This window comes from Macrotis lagotis, chromosome X, assembly GCF_037893015.1.
Source record: "Macrotis lagotis isolate mMagLag1 chromosome X, bilby.v1.9.chrom.fasta, whole genome shotgun sequence".
NCBI lineage: Eukaryota > Metazoa > Chordata > Mammalia > Peramelemorphia > Peramelidae > Macrotis > Macrotis lagotis.
The window spans coordinates 681,834,454-681,858,233 of NC_133666.1; the positions used below are offsets into that span (position 1 = coordinate 681,834,454).

A 23,780-nucleotide genomic window follows, 5' to 3' on the forward strand; every position below is an offset into this window, starting at 1 on the left:
TTGATCCTCCCAGTCACCCTAAGGGGTAAGCAGGTTAGGTGAAATAATCCCCATTTTATTGGAGAGGAAAATGAGTTGTTTTGACTTAGCTAAGATTGGCCGGCCATTAGGATTATATGATTATAGATTGAGAACTGGAAAGGATCTCAATGGCTATGTAATATAACCCCTTCATTTTATAGATGAGTCAACCAAGACCCAGGAACCATAAGTTGTTATTGCAGTTGAGTCATTTCAGTCATGTCTGACCCTTCATGACTCTATCTAAAGTCTTATTGGCAGAGATGCTAGAGTGATTTGCCATTTCCTTCTCCAGCTCATTTGATGGATGAGGAAACTGAGTCAAACGGGGTGAAGTGACCCAACTAATTAGGTGTCTGAGGCCAGATTTGAATTCATGAAAAGGAGTCTTCTTCAATTCAGATCAGACACTCTATATCCACTGTGCCACTTGCAGTGGATTAAGGAAATACACATTAAAACAACTCTTGTACACCCCCTCATATGTAACAGATTGATTCCAAGTCCAGTGCTCTAACCATTGCACCACTCAACTGCTCAGGAATTATGATTAGGATCTTGCCCCAAATCTTAGGATTATAGATTCAGAGGTAGAAGTCAAAACATTTTTACTAAACATTTATCATGTGTGGTGTTACAGGATAAAGAGAAAGACAAAAACCATCCCTGTTCTTAAGAACTTCACATTCTAATGGTGGACACAACATGGAAACATCTATGCATAAGCAAAATATAGAGAGGGTAAACTGGAAGCCATCTCAAAGGGAGACATGACCATTGTGGACATCTGGGAAAGGTCTCTAACAGAAGCTGAGACTTGGAGGGATATAGGGAAGCCAGAAGATAGAGCCTATTGTTCTGTAAGAAATTATAAATAAATCATAAAAATAATAGACTTCAGAAAAACCTGGAAAGACATATGAACTGATGCTGAGTGAAGTGAGCAAGACCAAAAGAACATTGTACACATGAACAGCTATACTGTGCAATGATCAAATATGAAGGACTTGACTCTATTTAACATACGATAGTCAAAGACAACTCTAAAGGATTTGTGATGAAAAATAGCCATCTCATCCAGAGAAGGAACTATGGAGTTTGAATGCTGACCAAATATACTATTTTTCACTTTAAAAATTTGTCTTATGCTTCATTTTTTTAACCCTCTCATGTTTCCTTTTGTTTCTCATTCATCTTTTACAACATGACTAATAAGGAAATATAGTTAACATAGTTATATATGTATACCCTTTAATAGATTTCTCAATATCTAGGTGAGGGTACAGGGAAAGGAGGGAAGGGATAAAAATGTGGAATTCAAAATCTTACTAAAAGGTGAATGTTGAAAACTATCTTTGCATTTAGTTGGAACAATAAATTAATTATTTTTTTAAAAGACTGGTGGTCAAGAGAGATTGAAACTAGCTAAAAAGACTGAGAATCACTGTATAGAGATGATCATTGACTCCATGCAAGAGAATTCTGAGGCCATCTAGTCTGGCCCTCTCATTCTACAATTAGGAAGACCGAAGTCTTTTATTTTAAAGTGACTTTTTTCCAAGCTCAAAGAACCACAGATTTAACTGGAGGAGTCCAAATCGTTTAGTTCATAGATGAGGAAACCGAGGCAGGAGAGGCTAAGTTATTATTCCCCAAGATACAGAACCAGAGGGGACTAAAGATCCTATTAAATCCAGATGTGAGAAAACTGAGGCATAGAGACATGAAGTGACTTGCCAGGGTTAAAGAGGGAAGAAGATAGAATTTGAACCCAGGTTTTCCTAACTCCATGTCCAATTCATAGTGCCTTTACACAGGTACTTTCATAGGTACCTAGGATTTTTCTTTTCAAATTCAGTCAAAGGCTGAAGAAGAAGCACAAGGCATAAGCCACAAGTTCACTAAGAGAACGACTCATAGATTTGCAAAATCTCAGACTTGGGAGAGTTCCTGATGGCAGCTAGGTCTACTTGAGCCTTGGTGAATAGGAATCTCTTTAAAAATATACCAAACAAGTGGTCATCTATCAAACATACCCTTCCTTCATCTTGTCATCCTATGACATAATTTTAATTTATTTATTCTTTTTTATGTAAATAGTATCTTTCCAATAGCATGTCAAAATAGTTTCCAATATTCATTGTTTAAATAAGATTTTGAGTTGTAAAATTTTTCTCCCTCTTTCCCCCCCTCCCCAAGATGGCAAGCAAGCTGATATAGGTTATAAGTTAATATTCATTTTTAAAACTTTTGAGTTTCAAATTCTCTCTTTCCATCTCAACACTCTCCCACTGAGAAACAAATAAATTATCAATTTTATTTGTTAGTCATGAAAAATACATTTCCCTTTTTAGCCATATTTCAACAAAAAGGCAAAAACATAAAGAAAGTGAAAAAAGTAAGCTTCAGTCTGCACTCAGAGCTCCTCAGATTTCTCTCTGGAAGTGGATGGCTTTTTTTTAAAATCATGGGTCCTTTGAAATTGTCTTGGATCATTGTCTTGATCCAAGTAGCTAAGTCTTTCACGGTTGTTCATCACTACCATTACTGTGTACAATGTTCTGGTTGTGCTCACTTCACTTTGCATCAGTTCATATAAATCTTTCCAGGTTTTTCTGAAACCAACCTATTCATCATTTCTTATAGTACAATAGTATTACATAACAGTCACCCACCACAACTTGTTCAGTCATTTCCCACTGGATGGGCCTCTCTTCATTTTCAAATTCTTTGTCATCACTATGAGTAGTTACAAATTTGTTGCTGTTCAGTCACTTTAGTTGTGTCTAACTCTTTGTGAACCTGTGGACCATATTGTCCATGGGATTTTCTTGGCAAAGACCCTGAAGTGATTTGCCATTTTCTTCTCCAGTAGATGAAGGCAAAAAGACGTAAAGTGACTTGTCCAAAGTCATATAACTAGTAAGAGTTTGAGGCCACATTTGAACTCAGGTCTTCCTGACTCCAGGTCCAGCTTTCTACCCATTGAGTCACATAGCTGCCCCCCAAAAGCATTTTACAATTATTGTCCCATTTTATCCATACCAATTAGTGTTGTTATTCAGTCATTTAAGTCATGCCCAACTGTTCATGACCCTATTTGGAGTTTTCTTGGCAAAGTACAGATGTGATTTGCCATTTCCTTCACCAGTTCATTTTACTGATAAAGAACTGAGGCAAACAGGGTTAGATAAATTGCTCAGGGTCACACAGCTAGGAAGTGTCTGAGACCAGTCGTAAACTCAGGAAAATGAATCTACATAACTTCAGGTCTGGTACTCTTAACAACTGCATCACTCACAAACTGCCATAAATAAATACATACAAACCCTTTTCCCTTTTGGGAGAGGGGGGATACAGACCTACCAATGTTATTGCTAGATCAAAGGGTGTGCAAACCCTTTCTTGTCCTTTGGGCATAGATGCATAATGCACATTAGTATACCTATTTTTCCACATCTTCTCCATTATTTATCATTTTCTTTTTCTAGTTAGTCAATCTGATAGGTATGAGAGATGTGACATTTAAAAAGTTTAAAAGACATAGTTGCTGGATAATTAATTATTTCATTAATAATGCTCATATTTAATTAATAAAAGAGGTCAGCAGCACTCTCTCAATTGCCAAAAACCCTTCATGGTGGTGGGCACATAGCTTATATGCTCTTGGAAGAGTAGGTGTTCCTGAGGTGGCAATTAATTCTGACTAGTTAACAATTAATGAGAAGGATGAATATTAAAGTGAGAGAGGAAACCATTTTAATGAAAGTGGGGAAGACAGGATATACTGCTAAAATGTCTAGCCTTGGGCAATCTAATAAAAAATTTTATCCCTCCCACTCCTCCAGACTTGAGTGGAGCACAGTAGGCTTTTTCACCTGGGTGAGGTCTGATCAAAATTATTAAGAAAGGTAATCCAATCTCATTATTCCTCAGAGAATGTTGCTGAGCAACCTACAGGCTATTGAAAAAATAATTCAGATTTTAATTCAATAATGAATTATTGATATGAGAGGAAAAGAGTATATAAGAGTTATTTTAATTTGCATTTCCCTAATCAACAGTGAAAGGGCAGCTGGGTGGCACAGAGGATGAAGCACCAGATCTGTGGTCATAAAGACTCATCTTCTTGAGTTCAAATCTGTTCTCAGACACTTGCTAGCTGTGTGACCCTGTCCTGTCTGCCTCAGTTTCCTTATCTGTCAAAAGAACTGGAGAAGTCAATAGCAAATCACTTCAATTTCTCAGCCAAGAAAACCCCAAATAGAGTCATGAAGAATTGGTTGTGACTAAAAAGCAACCCAACAAGATTAGCATAATAGTCATGTGACTATCGATAGCTTTCATTTTTTTCTTCTAAAAACTGTATGGCATGATCTTAACATTTCCTACCCTCCTCTGTCTCCCAAAATGTTAAACCCTGAACAGATGTGGTATAACCAGGGTAGAATACAATGAGACTATTATCTCTTCCTTATGCACACTGGGGATTACCTCATTCATCCCAAGAATTCATTAGCTTCTTTTGGGGGGCCATAGCATATTGAGCCTGTAGGTTACTAAAAGTCTCTAATCATTTTTAGACAAATTATTGTCTAGCCATACCTCTCCCACCTTTTATTTCTGAAGCTATTTTTTTCAACACAAGAATTGAGCTTTACATTTTCCCTTTATTTGATTTTTCACCTTATTAGATTCAACCCAACATTGAAGTTTTTCTAAGAGCTTTTGGGATACTGATGCTGTCATCCATGTGATAACCAGCCCTCCTAGTGTAGTGGGGAAAGAGAGAGAGAGAGAGAGAGAGAGAGAGAGAGAGAGAGAGAGAGAGAGAGAGAGAGAGAGAGAGAGAGAGAGAGAGAGAGAGAGACAGACATAGACCATGACATCAGACAAGCACATGAATTGGATTTGAGTGAGGGGATGTTGTGCTAAGTCCCCAGCCTCACTTTCTACTCTGGAGCCCTCTGGGTCCAGTGGCCAGATATGGATCACGACGACCTGATATGGCCCTGAATGTGAGGCAAATAGTGTTAAGTGACTTGCCCAAAATCACACAGCTTGATTCAAACTCCAACTGACTCTAAGGCTAATCGTCTATCCTCTGCACCATCTAGCTGCCTAATATGACTAACAGAAACAGATGAAGCACAGATCCCTAGTAGCCTTTTCTAGAGAAATCTTCTTTCAATTTAACTCTCTGGGTGTGGTGATTCACCCAGTTTTATATGTAACTGTACTACCCTCTAGCCCAACTAGTCTAGATTGTTATATTTTATTCAAAGAAAGAAGATAAGCAAAGGAGAGACGAATAGCTACATATTAAGAATCTTTACTCATGTAAGAAAATCTAAGAACATGGAATGGGGAGGGGTACGATGGAGAGTGTTTAGGTGAAAGTCAATAGATAAAGAAACAGAAGGGATTTTACCAATGGAGCACAGACCACCTGGGCAAAAAAAAAAAAGGAAAGAGATAAGTCTGTGTAATAAATCACAAGCCTGGCACGGAAATAGGATATAGTGGTGATGGGGAACCTCAATTATACAGAAATCTACTTCAGTTCCATGCCTCCCTCTACCCCTTCCCCCCTACCCTGCCTCTCTTCAAAAATAGAGAAGCTCCTAATTACTTGACTTGCCTTAGAGAAAATATCAACTTTCAAAAGATGGACTGAATGAAGGCAAATTCCATTCTAGGTCTGATTCTCACTAACAGGAGGGAACTGTTTGATGGAAGGGAAATAAACTCTGGAGAGAAATGACTTCACTCTCCTAGAGATTGTAATAAAAAAATAAGAGGAAATCTGGGCATAATCTGACATGTATCCTAGACTTTGAGAAAGCAGATTTCAAAGGGTTCAAAGGAAAAGTAAGTAAGATGCCATGGACTCAAATACAAAAGCCTAGAAACGATGCAAGACATTCAAGAATGAAATCCTGAAGACAAGAAGAGAGAATTCTAATGAGGAAGGAAGATGAGATTTCACAGGTAATTCACCAAACAACTTTGGTTTTAAAAAGCAATTTTTAGGGCAGCTAGATGGCACAGTGGATAGAGCACTGGCCCTGGAGTCAGGAGGATCTGAGTTCAAATTTGACTTCAGACTGTTTAATAATTGCCTAGCTGTGTGACCTTGGGCAAGTTATTTAATCCCATTGCCTTAAATAAATAAAAAAAAATTTTAGGGATGACTAGGTGCTGCAGTGGATAGACCACTGGCCTTGGAGTCAGGAGTACCTGGGTTCAAATCTGGTCTCAGACACTTAATAATTACCTGGCTGTGTGGCCTTGGGCAAACCACTTAACCCCATTGCCTTGAAAAATCTAAAATAAAATTTTTAAGTAGTTTTCAGGGGCAGAGACAAGATGGCAGAGTGGAGGAAGAAACTCCCACAAGCTCTCCCCAAACCACTCCAAATACCTTTAAATAATGACTGTAACCAAATTCTAGAGTGGCAGAATGAACAAAAAGATTGAGTGAAACAATTTTCCAGCTCAAGATAATTTTCAAGATCTACAAGATGGGTCTGTTGCACCCAAGTTAGAAAAGGCCCCCAGTGCAGCCCAACTTCACTGGAGTGGATCTACTCCACTCATCTGGAGCAGCCTGTGGGGTGTCTGGGTCCCCGGGGGCACCTGGGTCTGTGGAAGTGGTGGCAGTTTCCAGACCTTGCAGCCCAGGAGTGGGCAAGGACAATTGGGAAGCTCAGAAGGAAAACTCTACCATACCAGAGTGAGAGTGGAGCCCATGCCAGCATAGGCCCCAGCACAACCCTGGTCCCTGGAGATCAGGAATAGACCAGGGGAGTCTCCTGGCAGGAAGCCACCCAGCAGTTGCTTCCAGAGTTCTCAGCCCATGGATAGTAAAGAAGTCAGAAGAACTCTCATAAGATCTTGGGGGAATTGCAGTCCCGAGGTGGGGAGTTATCCCTGAAAACAGCTACAAAAACCTTAAAAAGCTTGGGACAGTGCATCTTCCACTCTGGAAGCAGAGCCTCACCTTAACAAAGAGTTCAAATCAAGTCAGAGGATGGGGAAAGGGGCAAACAACAGAATGAAAAAAAATCTGACCCTAGACAATTACTTTGGTCCTATGGAGGATCAAAATACACACTCAGAAGATAACAAAGTCAAAGTTTCTGTGTCCAAAGGCTACAAGAAAAATATGATTTGGTCTCAGGCTATGGAAGAACTCAAAAAAAGATTTTGAAAATCAAGTCAGAAAAAATTGTGAAGAGAAATGAGAGTGATGTAAGAAAATTATGAAAACTATGTCAGGAATTTAGTGAAGGAACTACCAAAAAATACTGAAGAAAATAACATCTTGAAAAAAACAGTCCACAAAGGCCAATGAGAAGAAGAATGCCTTACAAAGAAGAATTGGAAAAGGAGATATAAAAGCTCTCTACAGAAAATAATTCCTTCAAATTTAGAATGGAGCCAAGGGAAGCTGTTGACTTTGTGAGAAATCAAGAAACAATAAAAGGAAAACCAAAATAATGGAAAACTAGAAGAAAATGTGAAATAGCTCATTGGAAAAACAGCTGGCCTGGAAAACAAATTCAGGAGAGCTAATTTAAAAATTATTGCACAACATGAAAGTCATGACCAAAAAAAAAATCCCAGACTTCATTTTTCAAGAAATAATCCAGAAAAAAATTCCCTCATATCTTAGAAGCAGAGGGTAAAATAAAAATTGAAAGAATCCACCAATCACTTCTTGAAAGAGATACCAAAATGAAAACTTCCAGGAATACACACACACACACACACACACACACACACACACACACACATATATGTGTGTGTGTGTATATATATATATATATATATACATATATATATATATATATATATATATATATATAAATTTCAAAACTCCCAAGTCAAGGAGAAAATATTATAAGCAATCAGAAAGAAACAATTCAAATATCATGGAGTTACAATTAATATAACAAAACATTTAGTAACTTCTACATTAAGGACTCATAGGGCTTAGAATATGATATTCTGGAAGGCAAAAGAGTTTGGATACAGCCAAAAATCAACTCCCTAGCAAAACTAAACATTCTCTTTCAAGGGAAAAGATGAATCTTCAATGAATTAGGGACTTTCCTGATGAAACGAGCAGAGCTGAACAGTAAGTTTGATCTTCAAGTACAGGACTCAGGTGAAGCATGAAGAGAGCAGACAGAAGGGGCAAATTATGAGGGAATTAATGATATTGAACTGCTTGTATTCCTTCCTAGGAAGATGATACTGATAACTCATGTGAACCTTCATATTTATTAGAACAGTTAGAAGGAGTATATATAGACAAGGCACAGGAGGCAGTTGAATTTGAAGGTATAATATATTAAAAAGATGGATTAAGTTATTTCACATAAAAGATGTGAGAAAAAGCTTTTGCAATGAAGTGAAAGAAGGGGAAGTGAGTAAGTCTTACTCTCATTGGAAATGGCTCAGAGAGGAAAGAACATATACACTTAGACTGGGTATGGAAATCTATCTTAGCCTGGAGGAAAATAGGAAAGGAAAGGGATGGGAAAAAAGGAAGGGGGGGGGGGTTGTAGTGTATAGAAGATAGGGGAGATCATGGGAGAGAGTAGTCAGATACAATACACTTTTCAGGCAGGAGGGTGAAAGGAGAGAGAAAATAGAATAAATGGGGGTGGGAGAAATAAGATGGGAGGAAAGACAGCCAGCAACAGTCACTGTGGGAAAATCATTGAAGCAATTTCTCTGATGGACTTATGATAAAAAATGAGATCCACCCCAAAGAAAGAGTTGATGGTGTCTGAATACAGACTGAAGCGCACACACACACACACACACACACACACACACACACACACACTATTTTCAATTTTTAAAATTTGTTTTGTTTTGTTTTTTCCTCTGGTTTTTGTTTTGATTCTTCTTTCACAATATGATTAATATGTAAATATATTTAACATAGTTATAAATGTAAAATTTATGTTAGAAAAAAAGTAATGTACAGGAAAAGCTAGCTGGTGCAATGGTTAGAGCACAAGCCCTGGAGTCAAGAAAATTTGAGTTCAAATCTGGCTTCAGACATTCGACACTAACTGTGTGGCCCTGGACAAGTCACTTAATCCTGATTGCCTTAAAAAAAGCAATATAAAAAAGATGAAAGCAATATCAGATAACAGAAAGTACTTTTAAGACCATGGCAAAGTCCTGTAAATGTAGTGTAAGGAATGCTAAAGCTCAGAATGAACTAGAGTTAGTGAAAGAAGCTAAGGAAAGCCTGGAGTCATTGGGTCTGGGTTTGAATGGATTCTAGTTTTTATTTTTAGTTATATTTGAAGAAAAAGGAGGATCAAAGAAGGGTTGGAAACTTTGCCTGGAATATTTGATGATGATAACTGACAACAGAAAGATAGCAGTGTGGTTGGATTTTTGCTTCATGTTTCTCTGCCAAAGAGAATGGTCCTGGCATTGGAAAAGAATGAGCAAAAGTGACTAACAGAAATTTGATACCCAAGATAAATAAGGGAATAAAGCACCAAAAATAGCACCAAACTTGATAAATTTAAATATCCTAGCAAAAATGAACCTCATCCTCAGCTTCTGAAATAACTGACAGCTGTGACTACTGAGCCATTGTCTGATAGTTAAAAGATATTGAAATGTGAGAGAAGTCCCAAAAATTCTGTATATGTATATATATATATATATATATATATATATATATATATATATACATATATATATATATATATGTTGTCTCTTGTTTTGTTTTTCCCCCAAAAAAATAGTGAAGATGAGAACAGAATCTGTAAACTTTAGCCCAGTGATGTTGATTTTGTTTCCTAGGAAAATTCTTGAAAAGGTCTTTATGGGAAGAATTAGCAGATACTAGAAAGAAAGCAGTGATTACAAAGAGATTACATGGCTTCTTCAAGAATGGGTCATGCCAGACTAACCTCAATTCCTTTTCTGACAGGATTGCCAAACTAGCAGATGAGGACCATTCTGTGCATATAATTTATCTCAGTTTTGGAAAATTTTGATAAAGTATTTCATATTTTTTTAAAATTTTTGCAAGGCAATGGGATTAAGTGGCTTGCCCAAAGCCACATAGCTAGGTCATTATGAAGTGTCTGAGGCCAGATTTGAACTTAGATACTCCTGACTCCAAGGCCGGTGCTCTATCCACTGTGCCACCTAGCCACCCCAAAGTATTCCATATTTTTATTGGAAGAAGATGGATATGTATGGGTTCAATGACAATATAATTAGATGAAACCAGACCCAGAAATTCAAAATGGCAGCATGTCAAGAGACAACTGCCAATAAGATAGGCAATGCCTGATGCAGAGTGTCTGGAGGAAGAGACAGGAATGACAAGTGCCAATCCAGTCCAATCCAATAAACATTTACTCTAAATTTAAATTCAGTTTACTAGTTATGAGACACTGTGCTAAATCCTAGGAATACAATTAATAAAAAAAAAAAAAAGGAAGTCCCTGCCTTCAAGAAGCTTACAATCTCATACAGACAGGCAAGACACTGAAGGAAACAAGAAAAAGGGAGAGGACAATGTTCCATGGAGTTGAAACCCAGTAGAATGGTAGATGCAAAGTGGAACAAGTTGAATGCACTTTCTACCCTCTATAAAGGAAGGCATTGGGAGGAGTTTGGGACTCTGCCTTCCAGCCCTCCAATCAGAGGGGAAAGGTGGCTGAGGGTGGTAGCAATCAAGACTTGAGTTAGCAGCATGGTGGCGAGATTAGAAGTGAGAAGAGTATCCTGGGAGATGCTAGGCAAGTCAAACCTCAGTACTGCCTCAAGCTTATCTGGGACCATTCCAGGATCCTGAGCTCAAGAATCCCTGCTTCTAACCCAGTCCCTAAATCATCCAAAGACACAACCCTTGCAAAGATGTGGTCTGGTGATGACTTCTGTAAAGTTCCACAGCTGCTATCTTCTCAGGAGCTACAGCTGCTGAAGACCAGTGTTCACCACTAAAGCCCGTGGCATTCTCAAAGGGTTCAACATCACAAATGAATGTGGCTTATCAGTGGAAATGATGTAAGAGAATGTGAATTATCATATTGCACCCTAAAGATCATGGAGTCTTTCCATAATCTCTCTGTGGCTAAAGTCACTTGTTTATGTTGCCTCTCCCTATCAGAGTATGGCCTCTTTGAAAGAAGGGACTAGCCCGAGTATAGAACCCAGTTCTATGGATATAACAAGTGTTTAATTTCTTTCTTTCTTTCATTCATGAATCAAGAAGGGAAAACTAACACTGGATCAGCAGCTATGAATATAAAGTATAATATTTGGATACTAAAAATCCATTTCACAAACATGGTTAGACAACTATTATTCTGGAAAAGATTCAGGAATTTTAGTAGACTAAACTCCCTAAATCGGCAAGGTGATGGCTACCAAAAAAAAAAAGTCAATGTAACCTTGAGTTACAATAAGAGAACCATAGCTTCCAGGAATACAGAATTGATAGTTCCTCTGTAGCTTGACTTACTCAGACTTCCCTTTGGAGTGTTGAGCTCAGTTCTGGCACCATGACTGAAGAAAGGCATTGTTATGCTGGAAAGGGTTCAGAGAAAGGCATTTAGGATGAGGAAGGGTCTTGAACCTATGACATATGAGAATGGGGTGGAAATTGTTTCATGTGAAGAAGGCAGTCTCGGCGGGGGGGGGGACATTATAGCTGGCTTCAAGTCTTTAAAGGGTTGTCTTGTGAGGGATGGATTAGTTTTCGGCTGCTTGGCCTCAGAAAACAGAAGTAATGGGTAGCATTGGAGAGAAGCAAATTTAAACCTAATATCAGGAAAAACTTTCTAATGACAACTATTCCAAAATAGAAAGAGTAAACTCACTAAGTGATGGGCTTCCCTTCCTTGGAGGTCTTCTATGGGAGACTACTGAAGTTCCTTCCAAATCCAGTTTCTGGAACTCCATGATTTTTGTGATTAATTTCTCTTCTCACCTTTCTGACCCTTTTTCTCACTCTTTGCTGGATCTTCATCTATGTCATCTCCACTAACTTTAGTATCCCATGATGCTCTGTCCTGGGCACTCTTCTCATTTCTTTCTATACTTTTTCATTTGGTGATCTCATCAGCTCTCATAGGTTGAATTATCACTTCAATGCTGATAATTTCTAGATCTGTATATCCATCCCTAAACTGTATCATGAACTGCCTATTGAACATTTGAACTTGGATATCTCGTTGCCATATCAACCTCAACATATCCAAACAGATCTTATTATCTTTTCTTCCAAACTCATCCTTCCTTGAATTTTTCTTTTATTTCCAAGAGCATCACTATCCTTCTTGTCACCCATATTTTCACAATGTCTTATGAGATCACAATTTGATAAGGTTGAACAAGATTTGGTTAAGATTTGAATAAGATTAGGGTTATAGTTTCTTGAATCTGATCAGTCAATCAAAAAGCATTTATTGGGGCAGCTAAGTGGCACAGTGGATGGAGCACCAGCTCTGGAGTCAGGAGTACCTGAGTTCAAATCTGGCCTCAGACACTTAATAATGACCTAGCCGTGTGGCCTTGGGCAAGCCACTTGACCCCACTGCCTTGCAAAAACCTAAAAAAAAGCATTTATTAAAAGCCCACTGTAAGTTAGACATTGTGCTAAGGACAGATAAGAAATGATGCCTGCCTCTTTGAGGTTCACAAAACACTTTTATCACAAGAGTCCCATGAAGTACACTAGTAATGCCACTCCTATTTGACAGATAATCTGAAACAAAAAAAAAATGAAAGAACTTGGTCATGATCTTTTAGTTACTATATTTTAGTTGATTTTAGAACCCCAGTCCCCGATTCCAAGTCCCCTTTCTTTCCAGATAAGATAATGCCTCTCTACATTGATAGAATAAAGAACTTCAGGATATCTTATGAGTATTATCATAAGGCTCAATACTCCCTTGATGAATGTGTCATGGTGGAGAGTCCTTTTCAGATTTGGGTCAGACTAGACAGCTTCTAAGGTCTCTTCCTCCTCTGAGACTCTGTGATCTGAAATTTTTTTGTGACAGAAATCCCAACCAACTTCTGTCGAAAAAAAATTTCTTTTTGGTCTTTGTTCAATTTATAGCTTATTCATGAAAACTTTGTGGTGAAGTACTAGTGTCTAATTCAAGAAAAATCATGAGTAGACCTAAAATAAATGTCAATAAATCATGAAAGAGGTTTGGGGAGTTACCTCAGATTTGAAGTAAGCAGAATAAATAAACAATGAAAAGTTGGAATGTCTCTATAAGACATGAAGTCTTTGTGCAAAGTCAGAGATCCTGGGTATGGATCTTGGCCCTACCAGAACACAAGAACAACAAAACAGGATTGAGATCATTGTTGTAGGCCAAATCTATAGGTAACCTTGCCAAATGAAAGAAAATGAATAGAGATAGAAACTCTTTTTGTAGAAGCAAAGAAATGGAAATTGAGGGGATGTCCATCGATTGAGGAATGACTGAGCTAGTTGTGGTATATGTATGTGATAGAACACTATTGTTCTATAAGAAAATATGAGGAATGGGATTTCAGAAAAGCCTGGAAAGACTGAATTGAAGCTGGGTGAAGTAAGCAGAACCAGAAGGACATTGTGCACACTGGCAGCAGCACAGGGGATAATCAACCATAATGAACTTGTTCATTCCATCAGTGCAATTAATATTCAGGGATAATTTTAGGGGACTTGTGATGGAGAATGCCATCCAGAGAAGGAACTATGAAGTTTAAATGAAGACCAAAAATTATTATCTTTAATTTTTAAAAGTTGTCTTATTTTCTTCCTTTTGGATCTGCTTCTTCTCTCACAACACGTTCCATTTCGATCTCTGTTGAGCATGGTTACAAATGTGAAGCCTATATCAGATTGCTTTTGGGAGGGAGAGAGAAAAATTGAAAAATTCAAAACCTTGCAAAAAAAAGATTGGTAGAAACTACTATTGTATGTAGTTGGGAAAATACATAACACATTTACATAATTTTGGAAAAATGGATGAAGAGTTTTTGACACAAATTATGTTACAGAAGTGTCATGTTATTAATGTAGGACATAACTATCCAAATATCAACCAAGCTTCATTCTACTAACCTCAGAGCATTTGGGAAATTCCTGGCCTTTCTGGTTGGTAACTTCATCTCTCACAATGTGGAGGAAACAAGAACTGATACACTTGACACCCATAAGCAAGAAGTGATTATTGAAATGGAAGTGACAGGAACTTTGGGAAAGTGGCCACATCATCTATCCAATCACTTGGATGAAGACAGAATATTAATCAAGGATTCTGTAGATAGCATCAAGTGGAGGGAACAGTTCATTCCAATGGATGACAGATCGGTTTCCTAAAAGAGCCTGAGAGGTGCTAAGATCTTCAAGATGAAATCCAATAGGAATAAACACTAGCTCTTAGGCTGTGGTTCAACCAATCAACAAAGGGCACAATTCCTGGATGAAGGGACAATTGGATATAGATAGATAGGTAGATAGATAGATAGATAGATAGATAGATAGATAGATAGATAGATAGAGGCAGCTAGGCGGTACAGTGGATAGAGTACCTTAGCCTAAAGTCAGGAAAACTCATCTTCCTGAATTCAAATCTGGCAATCAAGCTAACAATTATACATGTGAAGTCATGCAAACCATATTAGCCATGTTGCAAAAATAAATAAATAAATAAAGTTTTTTTTTTCTCTGCTTCAATCTATATACAGAGTTAATTCTTTAAGGTGGTAGGTGTTATTATTATTATTATTATTATTATTCCCATTTTACAGTTGAGGAAACAAAGGTAAAAAGGTGAAATGACTTGCCCAGGGTGACAGTGCTAGTGTCCGAGAACAGATCTGAACTCATCTTTCTGAATACAGGCCGATGCTCTATCCACTATACCATCCTACCTCTTTACACCTAATATAGGCTAAATAGGTGCCCCTATTTAGTTGGTCAAGAGTAGGTCCTTGGGGCAGCTAGGTGGCGCAGTGGATAGAGCACCAGCCCTGGAGTCAGGAAGACCTGAGTTCAAATCCTGCCTCAGACACTTAATAATTACCTAGCTGTGTGACCTTGGGCAAGCCACTTGACCCCATTTGCCTTGCAAAAAAAAACTTAAAAAAAGAGTAGGTCCTTAATAAATATTTGTGGGATTGAACTGAGTTGTCTAGAATGTCATTTGGTTCATTTTCTGACTGGCAGGAGAGGCTTCTGATATGCCATCTTTTGGAACACTTTTTTTTTCAGTCTCACATATTCAGAATCTAATTATTATTCATTTGCCTATTATTCCTCTTTGGCTGGAATAGTAGGGGGCTGAGCAGGGGAATTTTTTCCCCTCACCATGTCAGAATACAACCTATGATGGAGTGTTTGTCATCCAAGAACAACCAAGTTAAGTTCAGAGAGATTGACAACCAGAATGTTGGCCCCTGGGTGAGAAAGTTTTTTAACTGTGAAAACTTTGCAAACTATCTTCCATATCAAAAAGGAATTGCTATCTAAATTAAGGAAAGGGATTTCTATAAAGTATTCTTAAAATATCAAAGGAAAGATGACAGAGTGGAAATAAATTTGAATTTGGACCGTCATGGAACTTGAATCTGGAAACGAGTTTGGAAACTACCCAATCCAACCTCCTCAGAGTTTTTTCATCTTACAGAAGAGGAAATTGAGGCACAGAGCAAAATAATTTTGCTGCACATCACACAAGAAATAATAGTAACAATGATATCATGCTTCAAGGTTTGCAAGGCACTTTCCATATGTTCCATTATATAAGTTTCATCACAATCTTATGAGTTAGACTCAGCAAGTAGGAAAAAGAGGGGGAAGGGGACAAAGAGTGCTTACTATGCCACAGGCAGCTGAAGAGGATGCCCAGCCTAGAATCTGAAAGTCTCATCTTTCTGAGTTCAAATCTGGCCTCCGCCACTTCCTGAATGATCTTGGGCAAGTCACTTAACCCTGTTTGCCTCAGTTTCTTCATCCATGAAATGAGCTGGAGAAGGAAACTACTCTGCCAAGAAAACCCCAAATTGAACCATGGAGAATCAGACACATCTGGACAACAATGACTACTAAGCTAAGGTTTTTTTTGGCAAATGAGATAACAAAACAACCACCCTGAGTTTACAGTTTTTAACAATTGAGGCAAAGAGAAAGTGACTTCCAGGATCCCACAACTAGGAAGTTTCTGAATGCAAGCCTCCCTGGCTCCAGGTCTACCGTATCATTAACTCTCCCCAATTTTACAAATAAAAAAAAGTTCAGAGCAGTTGTAGCATGCTCATGATCACACCTCTAGTAACCACCATGGATAGGATTGGAGCTTATAGTATGGGACATCACATGATCCTCAGATCAGAGGCGGAGACTTAGAGAGATCCCTAAAACCATGGATTCCAGTCCAACCATCTTACGATGAGAAAACTCTAGTGTGAGAGTTGAGATTTGAACACAGCTCCTCTAATTCCAGAATAAATGTTTTTCCCCACTCTCCCAGGCTGCCCACCCCTGCCCCCTGTCATAAAGCTCAGAAGGCAGGAAATGCGAATCTGGCTGTCTCTCTCTCTCTCTCTCTGTATATCGCAATGACGTCGGGATACCTTGGTTTCCACTCCCGGCCCCGACCTTTAGGAGATGTAGGATTGGGGGGAAAGACTTCTTCATGTTTCTCATCTTTAAAATGTGTATGATGAGCAGAAGGGATGTGGCGGGGAAATCTCTTCTGCCAATTTGCTTTGTTTTGAATGAGGAGGGAGGGGAAGGGGTGAGGAGAGCTGTGATGCCAACCTCAAGCCACCTCCACAAATATTCCCTTTCCGTCTTGGCTGTTTCCCTTCGGAGCTCACCCTCGTAAACATATGTGTGTCTCCCCAGGACAAGAGGCACTGGGGTACGCGTGGCTCTGGCTTCCTCCAGGCTGCGGGCCGAAGTGCTGCCCCTCGCTCCCCAGCTCCCTCGGTGCCCGAGAGCAGCCGCCTCCCCTACCTGTGCCCTGGAGGGCTGAGATGCAGCGGCAGCTCCCACCTCTCGGCAGACGCACAGACACACCGACACACCGACACACACACACACACACACACACACACACACACACACACACACACAAACACAAACACGGACTCACAGAGACACACACGCACGTCGCTCCCCTTCCTCTCTAGAACCCCAAACTAGGACTCCGCGTCTAATTGTCAACTGCCCCGCCCCGGGGTCTTGGGGAGGGAGGGGGTCGAGCAGAGCCAAAGGCCGGGGAAGGGTGAAGGCGAGGGCGGCAGGCGAGAGCCGAGCCCGGGCCCAGGCGGGACCGGGGACCGGGGACCGGGGACCGGGACCGGGGCCAGGGCCAGAGTCTCCGGGGAACAGGTGGCCCAGCCTGCGGAGCCGCGCGTGACGGGCGCCCAGGGGCGCGGCCGGAAGGACGGGGAGGGGGCGCTGCGTGCGCGGCCGGCGCCGGGGTGGGGCCGCCGGGCAGGACCGGGCCTCGCCGGCTCTGAGAGCCAGGAGGGGCCTCGCCCAGCGCCGGACGGAGGCGGCCGGAGCCCGGCGGCCGGAGGAGGCCCGGAGCCGGCGCCGCAGCGGTGCCGCCGCGGCCCGGGCTGGCCGGCTGAGGGCCATGGGAAGGGGCTGCGGCCCCCGAGGGCCGCCGCCGGAGGCTGCAGCAGCGGCGGGAGCCGAGCGCAGCCCAGCCCGAGAGCTCCGGCCGGGCGGCGGGCCGCGGCCCCTGCAGCAGCAGCGGCGGCCCAGAGGCGGCTGAGCCCCCGCGCCCCGCGCCCCGCGCCCCGCGCCCCGCGCCCCGCGCCCCGCGCCCCGCGCCCCGCGCCCCGCGCCCCTGCGCCCCGGGCCGCGGCTCCTCCCCTCCTCTTCCTCCCCTCTTCCTCCTCCTCCCCCTCCTCCTCTTCCTCCTTCCCTCTCCTCTCCCTCACATCCCCCCGCCCTCTCTGCCTCCCTCCTCCCCTCCTCTTCCTCCCTCCACCTCCTCTCTTCCTCCACCCCTCCCCCTCCTTTTCCTCCTCCCCTCCCCTCTTCCTCCTCTCTTCCTCCCTCCCCCCTCCTCCTCCTCCTCTTCCTCCCTCCTCCTCCCCCGCCCCTCCTCCTCCCCACCTCCTCTGCCCACCCTTCCTCCTCCCCCTTCCATTTCTTCCTCCCTCCTCGTCTTCCTCCCCTCCTCTTCCTCCTCCTCCCCTCCTCCTCTTCCTCTTCCTCCCCGCCCCTCCCCCTCCTCTTCCTCCCTCCCCCCTCCTCCCCTTCCCCCTCCTCTCCCTCCTCCCCTCCTCTTCCTCCCCCTCCTCTCCCTCCCTCCTCCCCCTCCCCCTCCCCTCCCCCTCCTCTCCCTCCCTCCCCCTCCCCCTCCTCCTCCCCTCCCCCTCCTCTTCCTCCCCCTCCTCTTCCTCCCCCTCCCCTCCCCTCCTCCCTCTCCCCTCCTCCCTCTCCCCTCCTCTTCCTCCCCCTCCTCCCCTCCTCCCCCTCCTCTTCCTCCTCCTCCCCCGCCCCTCCCCCTCCTCCCTCTCCCCTCCCCTCCTCTTCCTCCTCCTCCTCCCTCTCCCCTCCCCTCCTCTTCCTCCCCCTCCTCCCCTCCTCTTCCTCCCCCTCCCCCTCCCCCTCCTCCCCCTCCCCCTCCCCTCCTCCCTCTCCCCCTCCTCCCTCTCCCCCTCCCCTCCTCTTCCTCCCCCTCCCCTCCCCCTCCGCCTCCTCCCCGGCGGCACCAGCCCCCGGCCCGGGGGCGGGAAGGGGCGCGCGGGAGGGCGCGGGCGGGGGGGGGGGGGCGGCGCGGGAGGGCGCGGGCGGGGGGGGGGGGGCGGCGCGGGGAGGCGGGGCCCGGGCCGGGAGCGGGGGCGGGGCTTGTGCGGCGGCGCCAGCCGGGGCCCTGCCCCCCCCCCGCGCCCCCCGCGGCGCAGCGGGCGCTCCCGGGCAGGTCGGCCTCGCGCCTGGGCTCGGGCGGCGGCGCTTCAGCACCGGGCCGGGCGGACAGCGCCTCCCGCATGGAGCGGCCCGGGCCCCCCGCCGCCGCGGCGCCGGCCTGCCCGGGCGGCCCGGGGGAGCTGGAGCTGGCGCTGGAGGAGGAGCTGGCGCTGCTGGCGGCCGGGGAGCGGCCGGAGCCGGGCCCGGGGCCCCGCGAGGCGCCGCCGCCGCCGCCGCCGCCGCCGCCGCCCTCGGCCCGGCCGGAGCCCGAGCTGCTGTCGCTGATCCGGCAGAAGGAGAAGGACCTGGTGCTGGCGGCGCGGCTGGGCAAGGCGCTGCTGGAGAGGAACCAGGACATGAGCCGCCAGTACGAGCAGATGCACAAGGAGCTGACGGACAAGCTGGAGGTGAGCGGGGCGCCTTCCTGGGGCTCCTGGGACGCGGCCCCCGCGGGCCCGCTTCGGAAGGGGGAGCGGTGCCTGGCGGCGCGGCCGGGGGAGGCGCGAGTGGCGCCCGCGGCTCGCGGGGCCCGGGCTAGCGGAGGGCCTCCCTGCCTCCCACAGACACTCCGTGGATTCCTGCCTCGAGGCGGAATCCGGAGAGGCCGAGCCCCGGCACAGAGCCGGGGGCGCCCCGGCACGGAGAGCCCGGCCCGGCCGCTGAGGGGCCGCTGGCCCCGGGGACGTGGGCTACTCCCGGCTCCCCGGCCCGCTGCCCCCCGCAGCCGTGCGCAAAGCGGGACCGAGGAGGGCCGTGACGCGCCCCGGGCGTCGCCGTGTGGCCGGCCGCAGGACCCGGGCCCTCGGGATGTGGACGGCCCCGAGGGGACGTTGCCGGGCGTTCCCACGCGCTGTGGGGTGGCAGGCGGGGGCGCGTGGCCGCGTCTGGTGCCTTTGGATCCGTTCCTCGTGTGGATTGCAGCGTTCCCTGCGTGCCGTGGTTGCCCTCTTTTTGCAAAGCAATCTTTGTGCTCCATCCGGTCCCTCAGGGTGGGAGAAAGGACTCCGGGAGCCAATCCCAACACTAGACTTCTTCTTCCCCTAAAATATCCAATATTTTTAAAATGTTTATCCAAAACACATTTGCATGGCATTCTTCCAGGATGAAAATTGGCTTAACCTCTTCTCTTTTGTTCTCCAAAATTAACTAAACACTAGGGCTAATCCATATCCTCAGTTTCCCCAGATTGGCATTTGTTAGTTCTGTCCATATACTTCAATCCCAGTGTGTTTCATGGCCAAATTAGTTAGGGAGACACCACCCTATTGGACCAGATACCCTCATCACCATCCCAAGCACTTCAAATAACAGTAATAATAATAATAGTTGATATGCATGTAGTATTTTAGTTTGTAAAACACTTTACATACAAGATAAGCTCAGAAACGTAACACCTATCACAATTTCTAACTGGCAATAGAGAAAACTTCCTGAAAAACTACATTCCTGGAAGTATAGAAGAGAATACATATATACATGTTTACATAAACATTCACAGACACACACACGCACACACACACACACACACACACACACACACACACATATATACAGGAGCAGAATATGTATTATATTCATATATAAAATACATATATACAATGCACATATATGTGTGTTTATATGAATTGTGTATGTTGGCATTTATACATATATCTTTCATATATGCATGTTTTTCTATGTATTGTGTATTCATACATAGACACCCATATATCTATACATTTTTATATCTATATATAATATAGATGTCCACATAATACCTGTTTTATCCTAACCTAGATGCCATCTGTGTCAATCATAAGACTAGAGCCTAGTGTCATCAATGCCATGGGTAAGAAACAGAAATATATAAGCTACTTCAGAAACATTCCTTTTTTTTAAAAGTTTTTGGAAGACAATGGGCTTAAGTGGCTTGCCCAAGGCCACACAGCTAGGTCATTATGCAGTGTCTGAGGTCACATTTGAACTCAGGTCCTCCTGACTCCAGGGCTGGTGTTCTATCCACTGTGCCACCTAGCCGCCCCCAGAAACATTACTAAAATGTGAGTTTAAATTGTTCAATAATATGCAATAGAAAATCCACTAAATTTGGTGTCTTAAAGTCCTAGGCTTTGTCAATTACTACCTCTAAGACTTTGGACCAAAGGCCTTTCCCTCAGTGGGTCTTAGTTTGCTTATCTGCAGGATAAGGGTCCTTCTTAGCTTAGTGTACAACATTTCCTAAATAATTGCTAATTGCTTTAGCTATCTATTTATGTGTCTATATATTACCTGGAAGGTTCCTTCCAGCTCTAATCTACAACCCTATGTATTGTTGAAAAAATGAAGGGGGGGCAGCTAGGTGGCACAGTGGATAGAGCACCAGCCCTGGAGTCAGGAGGACCTGAGTTCAAATCTGGTCTCAGACACTTAATAATGACCTAACTGTGTGACCTTTGGCAAGTCACTTAACCCCGTTGCCTTGCAAAAACTAAAAGGAAAAAAAAAAGAAATATAAAAGAAAGGGTGGAAGCAAGCTTCAGTATCCTTTAATAAATCTTTCAATCCTTTTTAATAAAAGAAACTCATCAAGGCAAAAATAACCTATTAATGAATAGCTTATATTTATGTAGCCCCTTCAACCGTGAGCAAGTCACTTAAAACTTTCAGAACACAAACTTATTCCAAAGTCACTCTTTTAAGAGTCTAAAGTTGCAGGAAGGGTCCTGACCTGCATTGGTGGGAAAAATTCACTTACCAAGAATTTCTCAAAGCAATGAAATCACAGATACAGTGTCTGTCTATCCTTGGAATGGAAACACAAGCATGTTCCCTTAGCATCACAGTTAACTTTAGATAATCATGGAAATAAGGTCTGACCATCTCCCTTTATAATTAAAAATTAAGATGAAAAAGCTGTTAAACAGGTTAAAAATAATGTTAATATAGAACACTGAAGTTACCAAAGCAGTTTATAAACATCTCATTTTGAGCTTCATGTAAGTTCTGTAGGTAATGAGCATTAATGAGTAAACTGGGGCACAGAAAGGTTCATAGACTCATAGATTTAGATCATCTAGTTCACTCCCCTCATTTTAGAGATGAAGAAACTGAAGATCAGCATGGTTAAGTCACTTGCTGAGATTAGTCAGATGAAGGAACTTGCCTAGTCAAAAATATTCAGGATCCGAATCCAGGTCTTCCTGCACTGCTTTTCAGCACTAAATATATGAGCCCATGACCTGACAAGAGTGAATCAGTGCTCCAGAAGCCATTTGTTTCCTAAACTATGGTCATAAAATGAACCCATAGTGTCTCTGAAAAGTGATCAAGAGCACCTCTGAAACGCTGCCTAAGAAACACCCCATTTATAATGAACTCAGTGATGGAACTCTGTGTTGATTTCCATCTAAAATGGTGGAACAGAAATAACAGGTTGTCTTTCTTGAGTGATTCAGGAACACAGTTCCAGAAAGAATTACTACCACACCAGGCCTCTGCTCAGAGATTTACAGTCGATGTTTCTAACTCTGCCAGAAAGGGATCTGGTTGAAAAAAGACAGACAGCTAATATGGAAAGAACATCACGTCAAAGTCAGTTTGAGTAGTAATGGATTTCATATTCAATTGTGAAATCATTGTTGGATAGCAGCTCTCAGTGGGCAATTCCCTGAAGAGTATATTCATTCCTTTACCAGTTAACAGATTCTTTTTTTTAAAAGGCTCATCCTAAGCCATAAAGGTCCTGAATTTTGATTCTTTTGAATTTTATGGCCAAATGTAGTAGGATGAAGTTAGTCAAGTCAATTCAATTCAACATTTATTTGTTTTAAATTTGTATTTCTTCAGTTTACAAGTACAGTTTACAAAGTCCTCTATTCCTCCTCATCTAAGTGAAAAAAGAAAAACAAAAGTTAAGCCAAAAAAAAATGTATTTCTTCATTCCTCTGTGTCTCAAAAATGTAAGTCTGATTCTGGACCTTGAGTTTCTCACCTACTTTTGGGGGTAACATTTTTCATTATTTCTTCTCTGGAATTGTTGGTCACAGGAAAGATCAGAGTTAAGTCAAAATTTAAACAAATATTTACTAAAGTATACTATCCAAAAAGCACCCTATTAGGCATTAAGCACACAAAAAAGGCAAAAACAAAGTATATCTCAATAACAAAAACTCATTAAATAAAGCAATTTAAGTTTATAAAGTATTTTGTATTTATTAGCTTATCTGATCTTTGATGTTCTATTATTATTATTATTATTTCCATTTTATAGATGAGGAAACTGAGCCAGAGTGGGGAGAAATGATTTTTCTAGGGTCACCCAGTTAGTGAATGTCTGAAGTTGGATTTGAACTCAGGCTTTCTTGAGTCCAAGTCTAGTCCTATCCATTTTGCCCTCTCAAGGAGTTTGCAGTCTTCTTAGGAGATTTGTCAAGTGCACAGCTTAATGAATCTTGAATAATATTATTTCAGACGAGAGTGAGCATTAGCAAGTGAAGGAGTCAGAAAAAGCCCCAGGATGTGTCACCTGAGCTGTGCTCTGAAAGAAAATGAATTCTAAGTGATAGAGGTGAGGAGAAGATGTGTCCCAGAGATTGGAGGCTGGGGGTGGAGAGAAGGCATCGAGTCTGGAGATGGATTATTAGATACAGAGACTAGCTAGCAGACCAATTGAACTAGAATGGGAATGACATGAAAGAATAATATGAAATACAAAAAAGAGTTTATATTTAATCCTGGAAGCAGTGATCATTTTTGAACAGGTAAATGATACGATCAAGCCTAGGGTTTTAGGAAAATTTATTTGGCAGTTTTGTGGAGTATGAATTGGGAAGAGGAGAGACAGGAA

The 23,780-nt window shown here is 42.9% G+C and overlaps 1 protein-coding gene across 1 annotated transcript in view; it reads left to right on the top strand.

The window, feature by feature from the left end:
- Window positions 1-19,035: 19,035 nt before the first annotated feature.
- Window positions 19,036-23,780, top strand: part of BICDL1 (BICD family like cargo adaptor 1) — a 143,413-nt gene continuing 138,668 nt past the window's right edge. The window contains exon 1 of the mRNA XM_074202249.1: window positions 19,036-19,362. Within this exon, the coding sequence (XP_074058350.1) occupies window positions 19,036-19,362 (327 nt within the window). The remainder of the gene's footprint in view (window positions 19,363-23,780) is intronic.